At 43.9% G+C, this 16,844-nt stretch overlaps 2 protein-coding genes across 7 annotated transcripts in view; both read right to left on the minus strand.

Annotated features, from left to right (window-relative positions):
- LOC121581857 (rapamycin-insensitive companion of mTOR) overlaps nucleotides 1–12,333 on the minus strand; it is a 52,350-nt gene extending 40,017 nt beyond the window's left edge. For all 5 annotated transcript variants that reach the window (XM_041897236.1, XM_041897235.1, XM_041897234.1 and 2 more), the window contains exons 1-6: nucleotides 12,282–12,333; nucleotides 12,111–12,158; nucleotides 9,888–9,985; nucleotides 2,107–2,171; nucleotides 1,753–1,884; nucleotides 276–339 (exon numbers count right to left, since the gene is read on the minus strand). In XM_041897236.1, coding sequence (XP_041753170.1) covers nucleotides 276–339; nucleotides 1,753–1,884; nucleotides 2,107–2,171; nucleotides 9,888–9,985; nucleotides 12,111–12,158; nucleotides 12,282–12,330 — 456 coding nt within the window. In that variant the 5' untranslated portion in view covers nucleotides 12,331–12,333. The remainder of the gene's footprint in view (nucleotides 1–275; nucleotides 340–1,752; nucleotides 1,885–2,106; nucleotides 2,172–9,887; nucleotides 9,986–12,110; nucleotides 12,159–12,281) is intronic.
- An 839-nt stretch (nucleotides 12,334–13,172) lies between these two features.
- The window catches only part of LOC121581859 (FYN-binding protein 1), a 34,653-nt gene continuing 30,981 nt past the window's right edge, over nucleotides 13,173–16,844 (minus strand). For both annotated transcript variants that reach the window (XM_041897239.1, XM_045227007.1), the window contains 4 exons: nucleotides 14,292–14,454; nucleotides 14,178–14,208; nucleotides 13,994–14,028; nucleotides 13,173–13,351 (listed from right to left, as the gene is read on the minus strand). In XM_041897239.1, coding sequence (XP_041753173.1) covers nucleotides 13,329–13,351; nucleotides 13,994–14,028; nucleotides 14,178–14,208; nucleotides 14,292–14,454 — 252 coding nt within the window. In that variant the 3' untranslated portion in view covers nucleotides 13,173–13,328. The remainder of the gene's footprint in view (nucleotides 13,352–13,993; nucleotides 14,029–14,177; nucleotides 14,209–14,291; nucleotides 14,455–16,844) is intronic.

Consider the following 16,844-nt stretch of genomic DNA (forward strand, 5'->3'; position numbering starts at 1 on the left):
CTGCAGTGCTAAAAATACCAGAGCCCGCAGACATGTGCAAACTGTCCACACGCTCACACCAACACAGATCATCCAATAACAGCCTATGTGTACTATGCTACTATTCTGTGCTGCCAGTGAAAATACAAATATCAAGTAGACCATGCAGTGTAGCATAGTCAGATGCAGTGTAAAAGTAATGAGTAATTACTATGCCATCATTTTAATTATACACATTATATTACAGAACAAATTACAAGTTTGTGCGATATGAAGACAGAGGCCATGGATCTTACCTTTCTGACCAGCCTGAGGGCCTGAGTCCTCTCCCCCTCATTGCTCTGCTGGATGTCAATGCACCTGATCACAGCACACAGTAGGTATGAGAACACATCCACGGATCATATTCCGCCATGCTAACATCACCATGAAATAGTCCTTGTTCTATGGTACCGCTGATGTGCAGTAACAACATTCCAAGCAACAGACTACCACAGTAGTATACTCGAGTGCAACAACTTAACTCACTTTTATTTTTTTTATGAAGTACGTTGTTGTAACATACGGGCATTTCCATTTAAAAAGGACCCATGAGCACCAACATGTGAAGTCCATAGAGAACGTGTTTCCAATGCTCCAGAGTCCAATGGCAGCGAACTTTACACCACTCCAGACGACGCTTGGCATTGCGCATGGTGATCTTAGGCTTGTGTGCGGCTGCTCCGCCATGGAAACCCATTTCATGAAGTTCCTGACGAACTTGTGCTGACGTTGCTTCCAGAGGCAGTTTGGAACTCGGTAGTGAGTTTTGCAACCAAGGACAGATGATTTTTACGTGCTTTGTGCTTCAGTCCTGTTCTGTGAGCTTGTGCGGCCTACCACTTCGTGGCTGAGCCGTTGTTGCTGCTAGACATTTCCACTTCACTATAACAGCACTTACAGTTGCCTGGGGCAGCTCTAGCAGGGCAGAAATTTGATGAACTGACTTGTTGGAAAGGTGGCATCCTATGACGGTTCCACGTTGAAAGTCACTGAGCTCTTCAGTAAGGCCATTCTACTGTCAATATTTGTCTATGGAGATTGCATGGCTGTGTGCTCGATTTTATACACCTGTAAGCAATGGGTGTGGGTGAAATAGGCAAATCTATTAATTTGAAGGGGTGTCCACATACTTTTGTATATATAGTGTATTTGATTTTGAATTTTAAGAACCAATGAAGTATAAAAAATATATATAAACAAATTATGGTGTGGTCTTGTTTTGGGGTGGAGCTCATTCCAATAATAGCCAGCCTGTAGAATAATACCCATAATATGCAAAAGAAGGATATTGCATATTTCTACCTTTGTGAGAGATTTTACCATCATTCTGTTACCAAACTTTGCATCTGCACAGTTCTTCCAGTAAATGTGTATTTGTGAAATGTTGTGTAAATTGTTCAAAGTAGTCCTTGTGCATAGAGTTGTATGGTTTGTTAAACTTTGAAATAAGTGGGTTTTGTTTAGCATCCGTTTTAGAGAAAAATAATCTGAGTCAAAGCGGAATTCCGTTACCGTGGAATTGCCCATATTAAACATATACAGTATATAAGCTTCTGAAGTTTCGAAATTGTATGTTTGTTAACGGTAAAATATGGCAGTTTTTTTTCATTTCCTGAAAAGTTGACATTTTAGATATAAGAGGTTTTCATCAGACAGCGACGATATGTTAAGTGGTCCACTGTGAATCCAGTGTGTCCCTGGGCAGGTGTGGTGACAGAGAATAGCTCTCACCTGGCGACCAAGTAGTCCACCTGCAGTCTGAGGACCTTCTGCAACACATTGCTGTCTCTGATGAGGTACCTCAGAGCCCTCAACCCTGCAGCACGCACCTCCTTGGCCTCGTTCAGCAAGGCTAACCGCAGGCTGGGGAGGGACACAAAAAACAGCTCAGATACTGAAACTAAATGGCAAAGAAACACATACTGAAAAATAATGGACAATCGCATAGCTTGACCCCAAAAAATGCCTGCAATGACCCATCACTCATTTGGATTAATTCACGGCCATTAACTGACCAGGTTAGGATATGTTCCACATACAATGGCCTACTATGTGTTCTAGGTTATACTATATGGTACTACTTACCAGATGATGATTTCTTCATATGTAAACCCAAACTTCTCCTCGCAATGGCCAATGCTGCTTAGCAGCTGAAATGGAGACAGAGGACTAGACTTACTATCAGCTGACAGAGGATGCATTGGATATCCATAACAACAGACTGAAGACAATTTAATATACAGACAACAGTCTCTACAGAACTTCACCAATCTGGCCTTTATGGGAGAGTGGCCAGACGGAAGCCACTCGTGAGAAAAAGGCACATGAGAGCAGGCCTGGAGTTTGCAAAAAGGCATGTGAAAGACTCAGAGCAAAAGGCAAAAGATTCTGTGGTCTGATGAGAATTTTGGTAAACTCTTTGGCCTGAATGCAAAGCGCTATGTCTGGAGAAAAGCAGGCACAGCACAATCTCTACCTTGAAGCATGGTTGTGGCAGCATCATGCTATGGGATGCTTTTCAGCTGCAGGGACTGAGAGACTGGTAAGGTTAGAGGGTACAATGAATGGAGCCAAATCCTTAATGAGAACCTGCTTCAGAGTGCAAATGACCTTAGACTGTGGGTGAAGATTTACGTTCCAACAGGACAATGACCACAAGCATACAGGCAAAGCAATGCTGGAATGGCTTCAGAACAAGAATGTGAAAGTCCTTGAGTGGCCCCGCCAAAGCCCACACTTGAATCCCATAGACAATCTGTGGAAAGACTTGCAGTTCATCGCCGCTCCCCATCTAACTTAACAGAACTTGAGAAAATCTGCAAGGAAGAACGGGAGAAATTCCCCAAATCCAGATGTGCAAAGCTGATACAGACATACCCAAGACAACTCAAAGCTGTAATCGCCGCCAAAGGGGCTTCCACAAAGTATTCACTCATGTTTTCACATTATGTGGTATTGTGTGTAGATGGGTGAATTATACTTTTTTGAATAATTTTGAATTAAGGCTGTAACAACAAAATGTGGAGTAAGTCAAGCGGTATGAATACTTTCTGAAGGCACTGTATAGGCTAGTGAACATATGAATTGAGACACAGAGAGACCCATATATTTTGGGAATGCACATTATAGTTAAAATCATGACGATTCTTTTCCTGACATTTACAGTATACAGAACAAAAATATAAAACGCAACATGCAACAATTTCAGAGATTTTACTGAGTTACAGTTCATAAAAAGAAATCAGACAATTGAAATAAATTAATTAGGCCCTAATCTATGGATTTCACGTCTGGGCAGGGGTGCAGCCATGGGTGGGCATTGGAGGGCATAGGCCCACCCACTGGGGAGCCAGGCCCAGTCAATCATAATGAGTTTTTCTCAACAAAATGGCTTTATTACAGACAGAAAACTCCTCAGCAGCACCCCCCCTTATTCTAGTTACTAATAAGCATGCACCCGTTAAGAAAATGACTGTAAAAACTGTTAAATTCCCTTGGATTGATAAGGAATTGAAAAATTGCATGGTTGAGAGGGATGAGGCAAAAGGAATGGCAAATAAGTCTGGCTGCACAACCGATTGGCGAAAGTAGAGCAAATTGAGAAATCATGTGACTAAACTGAATAAAAAGAAGAAGAAACTATACTATGAAACAAAGATAAATGATATAAAGAATCTTTGGAGCACCTTAAATGAAATTTTGGGCAAAAAGGCAAACTCAGCTCCATCATACATTGAATCAGATGGCTCATTCATCACAAACCCAAAGATATTGCCAACTACCTTAATTATTTTTTAATTGGCAAGATTAGCACACTTAGGCATGACATGCCAGCAACAAACCGACACTACACATCCAAGTATAACTGACCAGATTATGAAAGACAAGCATTGTCATTTTGAATTCCGTAAAGTGAGTGTGGAAGAGGTTAAAAAAGTATTGTTGTCTATCAACAATGACAAGCCACCGGGGTCTGACAATTACTGAGGATAATAGCGGACGATATTGCCACTCCTATTTGCCATATCTTATTTCTAAGCCTACTAGAAAGAGTGTACCCTCAGGTCTAGAGGGAAGCAAAAGTAATTCCACTACCCAAGAATATTAAAGCCCCCTTTACTGGCTCAAATAGCCGACCAATCAGCCTGTTACAAACCCTAAATAGTGTTTGACCAGAAGCAATGCTATTTTACAGTAAACAAATTGACAACAGACTTTCAGCTCGCTTATGGGGAAGGACATTCAACAAGCACAGCACTGACAAAATGACTGATGATTGGCTGAGAGAAATTGATGCTAAAAATCAAGATTGAAAAAAGTAAGGGGCATAGACAGCAGCCCTGGGGAATTCCTGATTCTACCTGGATTATGTTGGAGAGGCTTCCATTAAAAAAACACCCTTTGTGTTCTGTTAGACAGGTAACTCTTTATCCACAATATAGCAGGGGGTGTAAAGCCATAACACATATGTTTTGTTGGACTTTAGTGCGGCTTTTGACATTATCGATCATAGTCTGCAGCTGGAAAAACGTATGTGTTAAAAGCATTGTCTTTGGGACAAATCATTCACTGAAACCTCAACTAAATCTTGTAATGAATAATGTGGAAATTGAGCAAGTTGAGGTGACTAAACTGCTTGGAGTAACCCTGGATTGTAAACTCATGGTCAAAACATGTTGATACAACAGTAGCTAAGATGCCGAGAAGTTTGTCCATAATAAAGTGCTACTCTGCCTTCTTAACAACATTATCAACAAGGCAGGTCCTACAGGCTCTAGCTTTGTCGCACTTGGACTACTGTTCAGTCGTGTGGTCAGGTGACACAAAGAGGGACTTAGGAAAATTACAACAGGGCAGCACAGCTGGCCCTTAAATGTAAACCGAGAGCTCTCTCTCATGGCTCAAAGTGGAGGAGAGATTGATTTCATCACTACTTGTTTTTGTAAGAAGTGTTGAGTGACTAGTTAACGTTAGCTTGGCTCTCTCTGTGTGTTCGTGCCGTGGGAGGACGGGTTTCTTCTTTGTCTGAAAGCAAATGGCTAGCTAGTATGCTAACTATTCTAGCTAACTAACTGGCTGAATAAGTTGACGACGGACTCGCTCAAGCTGTCGGGACTAACCCACAACGTTAGACACGGACACGAATGATCTGCTTGGCGTGTTGACACACTGGTGTTTGTTGTGGCCGAGTATTGGTGCTAAACCATGTTGTTGGAGTCCGGCATGCTAGTTGGCTGTGGCGTCATATGACTAGGTGCCCTGGACGATTTTCACAGATTTTCACAGAAGAATACTGTACCAAGTTAAATAGCTGAATAAACTAAGTTAGTCTATTCCTAGAAAACATTGAACCGCTGTAGTTTACAACAATTATAGTTTCTGAGATGGAAGTTGGGAGAGTTATATTTGGGTGTTTCAGTGAAACGTAAGTGAGGGAGGCCCTGCTCTCTCCTTTCCCAGATGTTTAGTTCATTTCATTCCGATCTCCTTTGCATTATTGTAGCCATTTTCTGTAGCCTGTCAACTATGCCTCTGTCTATCCCTGTTCTCTCCTCTCCGCACAGGTTATACAAACGCCTCACACCGCGTGGCTGCTGCCTCTCTAACCTGGTGGTCCCTGCACGCACCACCCACGTGGAGTTCCAGGTCTCAGGCAGCCTCTGGAACTGCCGTTCTGCTGCCAACAAGGCAGAGTTCAACTCAGCCTAAGCTACCCTCCAGTCCCTCGACTTCTTGACGCTGACGGAAACATGAATTACCACTGAAAACACTGCTACTCCTACTGCTCTCTCCTCGTCTGACCATGTGTTCTCGCATACACCGAGAGCATCTGGTCAGCGGGGTGGTGGCACAGGAATCCTCATCTCTCCCAAGTGGACATTCTCTCTTTTTCCCCTGACCCATCTGTCTATCTCCTCATTTGAATTCCATGCTGTCACAGTCACTAGCCCATTCAAGCTTAACATCCTTGTCATTTATTGCCCTCCAGGTTCCCTTGGAGAGTTCATCAATGAGCTTGACAAGTTCCTTTCCTGAGGATGGCTCACCCCTCACAGTTCTGGGTGACTTCAACCTCCCTACGTCTACCTTTGACTCATTCCTCTCTGCCTCCTTCTTTCCACTCCTCTCCTCTTTTGACCTCACCCTCTCACCGTCCCTCCCTACTCACAAGGCAGGCAATACGCTTGACCTCATCTTTACTAGATGCTGTTCTTCTACTAATCTCACTGCAACTCCCCTCCATGTCTCCGACCACTACTTTGTATCCTTTTCTCTCTCGCTCTCCTCCAACACTACTCACTCTGCCCCTACTCAGATGGTAATGCGCCGTCGCAACCTTCACTCTCTTTCTCCTCTTCCATCCTATCATCTTTTCCCTCTGCTCAATCCTTCTCCCTCCAATCTCCTGATTCTGCCTCCTCAACCCTCCTCTCCTCCCTTTCTGCATCCTTGACTCTCTATGTCCCCTATCCTCCCGGCCGGCTCGGTCCTCACATCCTGCTCCGTGGCTTGATGACTCATTGCGAGCTCACAGAACAGGGCTCCGGGCAGCCGAGCGGAAATTGAGGAAAACTAGACTCCCTGCGGACCTGGCATCTTTTCACTCCCTCCTCTCTACATTTTCTTCATCTGTTTCTGCTGCTAAAGCCACTTTCTACCACTCTAAATTCCAAGCATCTGCCTCTAACCCTAGGAAGCTCTTTGCCACCTTCTCCTCCCTGCTGAATCCTCCTCCCCCTCCCCCTCCCTCTCTGTGGATGACTTCGTCAACCATTTTGAAAAGAAGGTTGACGACATCCGATCTTTGTTTGTTAAGTCAAATGACACCGCTGGTCCTGCTCACAGTGCCCTACCCTACGCTTTGACTTCTTTCTCCCCTCTCTCTCCAGATGAAATCTTGCGACTTGTGACGGCAGGCCACCCAACAACCTGCCCGCTTGACCCTATCCCCTCCTCTCTTCTCCAGACCATTTCCGGAGACCTTCTCCCTTACCTCACCTCGCTCATCAACTCATCCTTGACTGCTGGCCATGTCCCTTCCGTCTTCAAGAGAGCAAGAGTTGCACCCCTTCTCAAAAAACCAACACTCGATCACTCTGATGTCAACAACTACAGTCCTTCTAGACCTGTCTGCTGCCTTTGATACTGTGAACCATCAGATCCTCCTCTCCACCCACTCCGAGCTGGGCATCTCCGGCGCGGCTCACTCTTGGATTGCGTCCTACCTGACCGAGTCGCTCCTACCAAGTGGCGTGGCGAGAATCTGTCTTCGCACCACGTGCTCTCACCACTGGTGTCCCCCAGGGCTCAGTTCTAGGCCCTCTCCTATTCTCGCTGTACACCAAGTCACTTGGCTCTGTCATATCCTCACATGGCCTCTCCTATCATTGCTACGGAGACGACACACAACTAATCTTCTCCTTTCCCCCTTCTGATAACCAGGTGGCGAATTGCATCTCTGCATGTCTGGCAGACATATCAGTGTGGATGACGGATCACCACCTCAAACTGAACCTCGGCAAGACGGAGCTGCTCTTCCTCCCTGGGAAGGACTGCCCGTTCCATGATCTCGCCATCACGGTTGACAACTCCGTTGTGTCCTCCTCCCAGAGTGCAAAGAGCCTTGGCGTGACCCTGGACAACACCCTGTCGTTCTCCGCTAACATCAAGGCGGTGACCCGATCCTGTAGGTTCATGCTCTACAACATTCGGAGAGTACAACCCTGCCTTACACAGGAAGCTGCACAGGTCCTAATCCAGGCACTTGTCATCTCCCGTCTGGATTACTGCAACTCGCTGTTGGCTGGGCTCCCTGCCTACAACTTAAACCCCTACAACTCATCCAGAATGCCGCAGCCCGTCTGGTGTTCAACCTTCCCAAGTTCTCTCACGTCACCCCGCTCCTCCGCACACTCCACTGGCTTCCAGTTGAAGCTCGCATCTGCTAAAAGACCATGGTGCTTGCCTACGGAGCTGTGAGGAGAACGGCACCTCCGTACCTTCAGGCTCTGATCAGTCCCTACACCCAAACGAGGGCATTGCGTTCATCCACCTCTGGCCTGCTGGCCCCCCTACCTCTGCGGAAGCACAGTTCCCGCTCAGCCCAGTGAAAATTGTTCGCTGCTCTGGCACCCCAATGGTGGAACAAGCTCCCTCACGACGCCAGGACAGCGGAGTCACTCACCACCTTCCGGAGACACTTGAAACCCCACCTCTTTAAGGAATACCTGGGATAGGATAAAGTAATCCTTCTACCCCCCCTTACCCCCAAAAAAAAAAAAACATTTTGTAAAGTGGTTATCCCACTGGCTATAAGGTGAATGCACCAATTTCTAAGTCGCTCTGGATAAGAGCGTCTGCTAAATGACGTAAATGTAAATGTAAAATGTTGACAAGCTGAATGCACCGAGCTAGCTGTCTGTTTAAACTAGTAGCACACAGCTCTGACACCCATGCATACCCCACAAGACATGCTACCAGAGGTCTCTTCACAATCCCCAAATCCAGAACAGACTATGGGAGGTGCACAGTACTACATAGAGCCATGACTACATGGAACTCTATTCCACATCAGGTAACTGATGCAAGCAGTAGAATTTGATTTAAAAAACAGATAAAAATACACCTTATGGAACAGCGGGGATTGTGAAGAGACACATTTATGGAAGCAGCTAATGGGGATCCCTAATAAATACAAATACAAAAGGAGACACAGGTCTCGATGCCACACACACACACACACACACCAAGGGGTCACGTTAACGCAGGATTCTGCGTTTTTCATGCAGAAAATTAAAGTTAAAACACAGAAAATAATACCCATGGCATGGACTGGAGGACAACTAAACCTGCAGATGTATTTGCTGCAACTAAACCTGCAGATGTACTTGCTGCAACCTTGGAAAACAGAGATCACATGCAGCATCTCCAGAAGAACAACAATACTGGACAGCTGCTGGAAATCTCTGGTTTCAAAGTTATGTTTTGACGCACATGAGGTCACAGCTCTGCCCCATGGCCTGAGCTCCTGTTACCATCACTGTCTGTCAGCATCACAATGACAAGCTCAGCTAGGCCTGCCAGCAGCAGCAGCTCAGGACCAGCGGGCCAACAAACGGTCAGTGACTACACACAGGACCAGAGGGCCAAGGAGAGGTCAATGGCTACACACAGAAGAATATGTTCAGCGGGTGCATCTCAATACTGTATGGTGGCGACCTAAACTAAAGTTAAATTAACCTTCCTAAATGAAGGTTGTATGCCATTTCATGTGACTAGCCCGGGGTGGATTTCAGTAGCCTTCATCAGCACTGATCTGAAAACCAAGGTGAAAGCAATAATGTGCAAACAGTATCATACCTGCCAGTAATTCACTGTCACCTAACTACTGAAGAAAGGGGAAAGTGGCATTTGAACCAACTAACAGCTTGAACGCACAAAGCAGCACCAGACACCTAAACCAAACAACACTGTCTACTAAAGATTAAAGCAACTACATATCTGCCATACAATTTACAATAGACCATCTCCAGTCCATACTGAATAATACTGGATCTTCATGACCAGCTTCAGCAGACAAAATGCTTGTTCTGATTCTCCACACACAAACATGAATTGTGATCTTACTAGTCCCATTTATTATTTTCTTTAGTTTGATCTCATACTACCTTCCAATGAATTGTGTTTTTCGCCTAAAGGGTCAATAACACTTATAAGATGCGACATTTTCTTTTACCTTTGACCCCCAAACTACTAAAGACAGTCCATGAACAATGTTAAGTTGGGGCACAATACTGCAGAGCTAAACTATTAATTTCAATAACGAGGGCAGTCGCCATTATCAGCATTACATAAATCAGTACTACCTTTATGAAATTGTTCAGGTGGCCCAGTTTCCGCATGTTGGTGATGCCGTGTGGCTTGGAGACATTTTGAAGGATTTCACGCAAGTTGTCAGAGGGTTCTGTGAAAGACAAGGGAGGTGAAATAGAATCAAAACATTACAAAGCCTTTTAATATTCCAGTAATACTGAGCCCGGTTCCCGTGGCCACCCATAAATAAATAAATAAATAAATAATGTATGCACGCATGCCTTTAAGTCGCTTTGGATAAAAGCATCTACTAAAATGCGACTTAAAGGCATGCGTGCATACATTATTTATTTATGGGTGGCCACATACACACACACACACAACCGTTCAAAAGTTTGGGGTCACTTAGAAATGTCCTTGTTTTCGAAAGAAAATAAAAAAAATTGTCCATTAAAATAACATCAAATTTATCAGAAATACAGTGTAGACATTGTTAATGTTGTAAATGGCTATTGTAGCTGTAAACGGCTGATTTGTAATGGAATATCTACATAGGCGTACAGAGGCCCATTATCAGCAACCATCAGTCCTGTGTTCCAATGGCACGTTGTGTTTGCTAATCCAAGTTTATCATTTTAAAAGGCTAATTGATCATTAGAAAACCCAATTTCTCGTATAGAATAGCCTTCATTTCTCAGAACAAGAATAGACTGACAAGTTTCAGAAGAAAGTTCTTTGATTCTGGCCATTTTGATTCTGTAATCGAACCCACAATTGCTGATGCTCCAGATACTCAACTAGTCTCAAGAAGGCCAGTTTTATTGCGTCTTTAAATCAGCACAACAGTTTTCAGCTGTGCTAACATAATTGCAAAAGGGTTTTTAATTATCAATTAGCCTTTTAAAATGATAAACTTGGATTAGCAAACACAACGTGCCATTGGAACACAGGACTGATGGTTGCTGATAATGGGCCTCTGTACGCCTATGTAGATATTCCATTAAAAATCAGCCGTTTCCAGCTACAATAGCCATTTACAACATTAACAATGTCTACACTGTGTTTCTGATCAATTTGATGTTATTTTAATGGACAAAAAAAATGATTTTCTTTTGAAACAAGGTAATTTCTAAGTGACCCCAAACTTTTGAACGGTAGTGTGTATGTATATATATATATATAAATAATGATGTAGCTAACAGAGAAAAGGGTGCTCAACCAGCCACTAAGCTGCTTAGGTTGCAGGTTGGGATCCATTCTATTGCACAGTGAAAACGTGATCCAATTTTACATCCCACAGGTATACCCACTACTGCTGTGCTACATCTAATACAGTGAGGGTTAAATTGGTGTTGGTGAAAATATAGATCGTGCATTACTGATGAACGCCTATTGATCTGTTTACAATCTGTCACAGACACAGTCTGGTACCTTCAGGGTGGGAGTGGAAGTGGCATCGGGAACAATTTGAGGGTATGTATGTAGGATGCAAGTGATTAACCATCATTGCAGTGACATTACTGAGTCAGGGTTGTCTCATACGAACACCGAAAAGCTGGCAAGGCAGGCAGGAGTTGACACACTGTGCTGAAAAAGCCAACAGAGTGTACGTGCTTCTGGCTAGTAAATACTCATACTCACTGTCAGTTATATCCAACCATAACCTCTTGAGTTGTCAAAATGGCAAATTGGGCAGACCCACTGTGACGCCCACCGCAAACAGGGAAATCCTCCAGTTTCAGCTGAAAGTTAGCTAACTAGCAACTGCAACTGTCGTGACCCGACTTCAAACAAAACTATTGGCTAACGTTAACTAGCTAGCTACAATAATTGGACAACGTTTGTTAGATACCACAATGCAAACCTAGGAATGTAACGTTAGCTAGTTAGCCAGCTATAACTAACTACACGCCCAAATCATTAGCCAGGCAACGTTAGCTAGCTAAATGGGTAACTACCTTGCTCATCCCGACCATAACAAATATATTGTATAGCCAAGCTAGCTAGCTAATACTAGCCCACTAATCAAAACAGAGGAGCGTCATCTTGACTCGGATGGCTGCTAACGTTACGTTAGGGTTAGCTACGCCTCTTTGGTGCTTGAGACTCGGCAAGCTGGTTATCAAAGCATTCAGCAACCAATACCAATAATCAGTAGAATGTATTTTAAGCCATTTCCCAGCCTCATCATCACCACAAATTGCTGCAAACATTAATATCCATTATAACAATAATGGCTTTCACTCCGTGTGGACGGACCCTTAACGTTTACTTACCTCTTGTCAGATCGAGCGGTACGTTCTCTTCCCCGCTGTCATTCCGACCTGTCCAACAGACAACGGGGACATTGTAACGCAAAACACCTGGCTCATCAGAAATAAAATAAAATAGTGGCATAGAATTTCAAGTTTATAAAGCTTATGTCGGGGTAAATATTTCATGCTTACCTCGCATCCGAAGACTTCGGATAGGACGGCCGCGGATGCTGACCGCCATGTTTCCAGGAACATACACAACACCGGAAACTTCGTGAATTCTCGTGAGAGAATAGGGGATTGGGTTTATCGCGCATTCACTACTTTAGCGCCGCAAATCTCTTGTGCTGCTGGTCTGGTCAGTGGTGGAAATAGTGCACAATTGTCATACTTGATTAAAAGTAAAGATATCTTAATAGAAAATGACTCAAGTAAAAATCACCCAGTAAAACACAATGTGATTAAAAGTCTAAAAGTATTTGGTTTTAAATATACTTAAGAATCAAAAGTAAAATGTAATTGCAAAAATATACTGAAGTATCAAAAGTAAAAGTATAAATAATTTCACATTCCTTATATTAAGCAAACCAGACGGATAGCCAGGGACACTCTCCAACACTCAGACATAATTTACAAAGAAGCATTTATGTTTAGTGAGTCCTGAGTAGGCCAGATCAGAGGCAGTAGGGATGACCAGGGATGTTCTCTTGATAAGTGCGTGAATTTGACCATTTTCCTGTTCTGCTAAGCATTCGAAATGTAACGAGTACTTTTGGGTATCAGGAAAAATGTATGAAGTACAAAGTACATTATTTAAGGAATTTAGTGGAGTAAAAGTAAAAGATGTCAAAAATATAAATAGTAAAGTACCGATATCCCCCAAAAACTACTTAAATAGTACTTTAAAGTATTTTTACTTAAGTACTTTACACTACTGGGTCTGGTGAATGTTCTAAGAGTTTATTTGAATGTAAATACCAACTAAAATACACAGTGAATGTTTCACATTCAAAGAGAGACATTTTTCTCAAATCCATTCATTCACATTGCAACCCGGATTGAATAAACGAAACAACCACAGTATAGTCAAGGCACATTTATCTATAGTTATTTCAACACAGTCAAATTACACATTTGATGTCAATTGTTTTTTTCACCAGATAACATTAAGATGACCAGTTGCAGTGTCCATTGCAGAGTTCAGTGCTGGTTGTCTCAGTACATTCTGACAAAGAAGTCTCAGTCATTGTCATAAATGCAGTCTGTAAGAAAATAAACAAGTAGTACCAATCACCATGTTTGTAAAATTATTATGCATTGTATTCCAAACACATACAATTAAAAATAAATGTATGTAGGCCTATATTCTTTCATCAGCCTGATTCTGTAAGTAGGCCTATCTTGTCTGCAAACTAATATCTTGAAAGCAGTCCATACAGCTGGCAGCATAATTGTTTAAACAAATTGTTGTACAGTTAGTCACAAATAATGGTAACACTTTATTTTGATAGTATGTAGAGCATCTACAGATGGACCATCTACAGACTATCAGTAACATTTAAACTAACTATCTACTAACCCTAACCCTAGCTCTAACCCTAACCCTTATCCTAACCCTAGCTCTAACCCTAACCCTTATTCTAACCCTAAACTTAACCCTTACCCTAACCCTTACCCTAACCTTAACCTAACCCTAAATTTAACCCTTATCCTAACCCTAAACTTAACCATTACCCTTATTCTAAACCTAACCCTAACCCTAACCGTAACCATAGCAAGCAGTTGCTTATCAACAGATAGTTTGTTGATAGTATGATAATCTGTAGAGCATCTACAGATGGAAAATCTGGACTATCCTAATAAAGTGTGACCCAAATAATTTCTAGAATGGTTTTGAAACATACTTTCTCCAATGTCGTCATAAATATCTCCACCATCCCTGTTGAAGTAAAATCATATGTCAAAACATTAGCTGTGTGTGGTTGTGTGTGTGTGTGTGTGTGTGTGCGCACGTGTGTGAACGTGTGAATGTTTTGAGTGAGCACATGCATGTGTATTACAACAAACAGAAATAACTCTTGAACTTACTGTGCAACATTGACCATGGACACATAACCAACTAGAAAATAGGAATAAATATAGCAATTAATCATTTATATTTGGTTGTGAATAATTCATCCACAACAACTGATTTCAACTTACACTTCCCGTCTCTGTTCCTGCCGATCAGTTTGCCATCTGTTGGCTTCACAATGACATCGATCACCTCTCCTGGCTTCAACTGCAGGTCTTTGTTCCCCCATTTCTTACTGGCCAAGGTAGGATCTATGGTAACATCATATAACACCTGGATCTCCCCTTCAAACTGACAGTGGAAGATGTCAACAGTGTTATTACAACTCAAATCATGTAAGTACAATATCAATCTGACCATATAAAAAAGATACATCGATTGATTATCAACATTTCAGAATGTTATCTGCGAATAACTGTGATTCTGTGATTTAAAAATGTTTTTCAATTGTATTTAGGATTTCCACTTTATTCAGATATGAATAGTATGAAACAAGAAGGGAGACAGAAGGGAGACAGTAATGTGCCAGCCTCAACTACAGTCGTGGTCAAACGTTTTGAGAATGACACAAATACTAATTTTCACAAAGTCTGCTGCCTCAGTTTTGATGATGGAAATTTGCATATACTCCAGAATGTCACGAAGAGTGATCAGATGAATTGCAATTAATTGCAAAGTCCCTCTTTGCCATGAAAATGAACTTAATCCCCAAAAAACATTTCCACTGCATTTCAGCCCTGCCACAAAAGGACCAGCTGCTATCATGTCAGTGATTCTCTCGTTAACACAGGTGAGAGTGTTGACGAGGACAAGGCTGGAGATCACTCTGTCATGCTGATTGAGTTAGAATAACAGACTGGAAGCTTTAAAAGGAGGGTGGTGCTTGAAATCATTGTTCTTCCTCTGTTAACCATGGTTACCTGCAAGGAAACACGTGCCGTCATCATTGCTTTGCACAAAAAGTGTGACGATCCCGGCTGTCTGAGTCGGGTCCTGTCTGGTGACTAGTGTTCCTGCTCGTATTCTCCAGTTTCCCGAGGGTTCGGGAACGCTCCGGGGAGCGCTCTGGTTTTCCGCACCTGCATCCCATCAGCAATCTGCACACCTGGTCCTGATCATCACCCTTCTTAGGCTCTGGCCCAACATCCAGTTCCTGCCGGATCGTTAGCCATGAACAGTATGTTTGTCAGCGTATCAGCCTTTGAGTTCTAGCGTTAGTTTTGTTGTTTTGCACCTTGTTGATTTGCTGTGTACTCACCTCCGTTTTGTTCTGTCTGCAGTCTCTCACCCGGAACCTTCACCCAACCTCTGCCTGATGGTCGGCGGCTGCCGAGCCAGTACCGGACCAACCACTGCACCCTCAACAACCCATCCACGCCACCCGCTCTGTTCCCTGGATTATTCAGCTTCACTCGGACTCTATAAATAAACACTCACCTTTGTCTCACGTACCGTGTCCTGGTCTGCTTCTGGGTTCTGGCTTAGTTAACCGTGACAGAACGATCCGGCCAGTAATGAACCCAGCGGACCTGGACTCTGTTCGCCATGCTATTACCCAGCAGGAGAAGATGTTGGGCTATCATAGCACGGTACTACAGGAGATCGCGTTGTCAGTTCGGAACCTTTCTACCGGTCTGACGGAGGTCCAGAACCAACGCAAGTGTCCGGTGGAGGATCCACTACCGGTTTCACCCATCTCGCCTGCCGCTTCTGAAGCTGTGTCCATCCGTGAGCCCAAGGTTCCGACGCCGGATAAGTATGAGGGAGAGCTGGGAAGATGCCGTTCCTTCCTTATGCAGTGTGGACTAGTGTTCGATCTACAGCCCTACTCTTATGCCACAGACAAGGCTAGGATAGCCTTTGTGATTGAGTTGCTGCGTGGTCGAGCGCTGGAGTGGGCTTCAGCCGTTTGGGAACGACAGGATCCCTGCATGGCTTCATACCAGGGGTTCACGGCCGAGATGAGGAAGCTCTTCGACCATTCCGTCCGAGGGAGGGACGCAGCTAGGCGCCTGTTTTCGCTTCGCCAAGGAACTCGCAGCGTGGCCGACTTCGTGATCGAGTTCAAGACGTTGGCTGTGGAGAGTGGGTGGAACGAGGAGTCTCTGCAAGCGGCCTTTTACCAGGGTCTGTCGGAGCAGCTCAAGGATGAGTTGATCTCCTATCCGGAGCCTAGTGACCTGGACAGCTTGGTAGCTTTGTCTATTCGGGTGGATAATCGAGTCCGAGAGCGAAGGAGGGAGAAGCAATGGGTTCCGTCCAACCGATCAGCTTCTCAGGATCCAGTCGGGTCGTCAAACTGCGCGGCTCGCTAAAGTTGGGAGGACTTTTAGCGAGCCAGTTTCGACCTCTCAATACCTCTGTCAGACCCCCGCTTTCCCGGCTACCCTTATGAACAGGAATCAGAGCTTAGCGATTAACGCTTTTATCGATTCAGGTGCCGATGGAAGCTTTCTAGATGCCGAGTTGGTGGAACAGCTGGGGCTTTCCAAGGAGCAATTGCCGGAAGCCATTGAAGCTACCACTCTGAACGGCAGTAGTCTGGCACGTATCACGATGAGGACTGAACCGGTTAAGATGCGGTTGTCGGGGAATCATTCTGAGATGATTTCATTCTTCATTCTGCCGTCTTCCCATGTTCCTCTGGTCCTTGGATACCCCTGGCTGAAGGAACACAATCC

The sequence above is a fragment of the Coregonus clupeaformis genome, chromosome 18 (genome assembly GCF_020615455.1).
Source record: "Coregonus clupeaformis isolate EN_2021a chromosome 18, ASM2061545v1, whole genome shotgun sequence".
NCBI classification, from domain to species: Eukaryota; Metazoa; Chordata; class Actinopteri; order Salmoniformes; family Salmonidae; genus Coregonus; species Coregonus clupeaformis.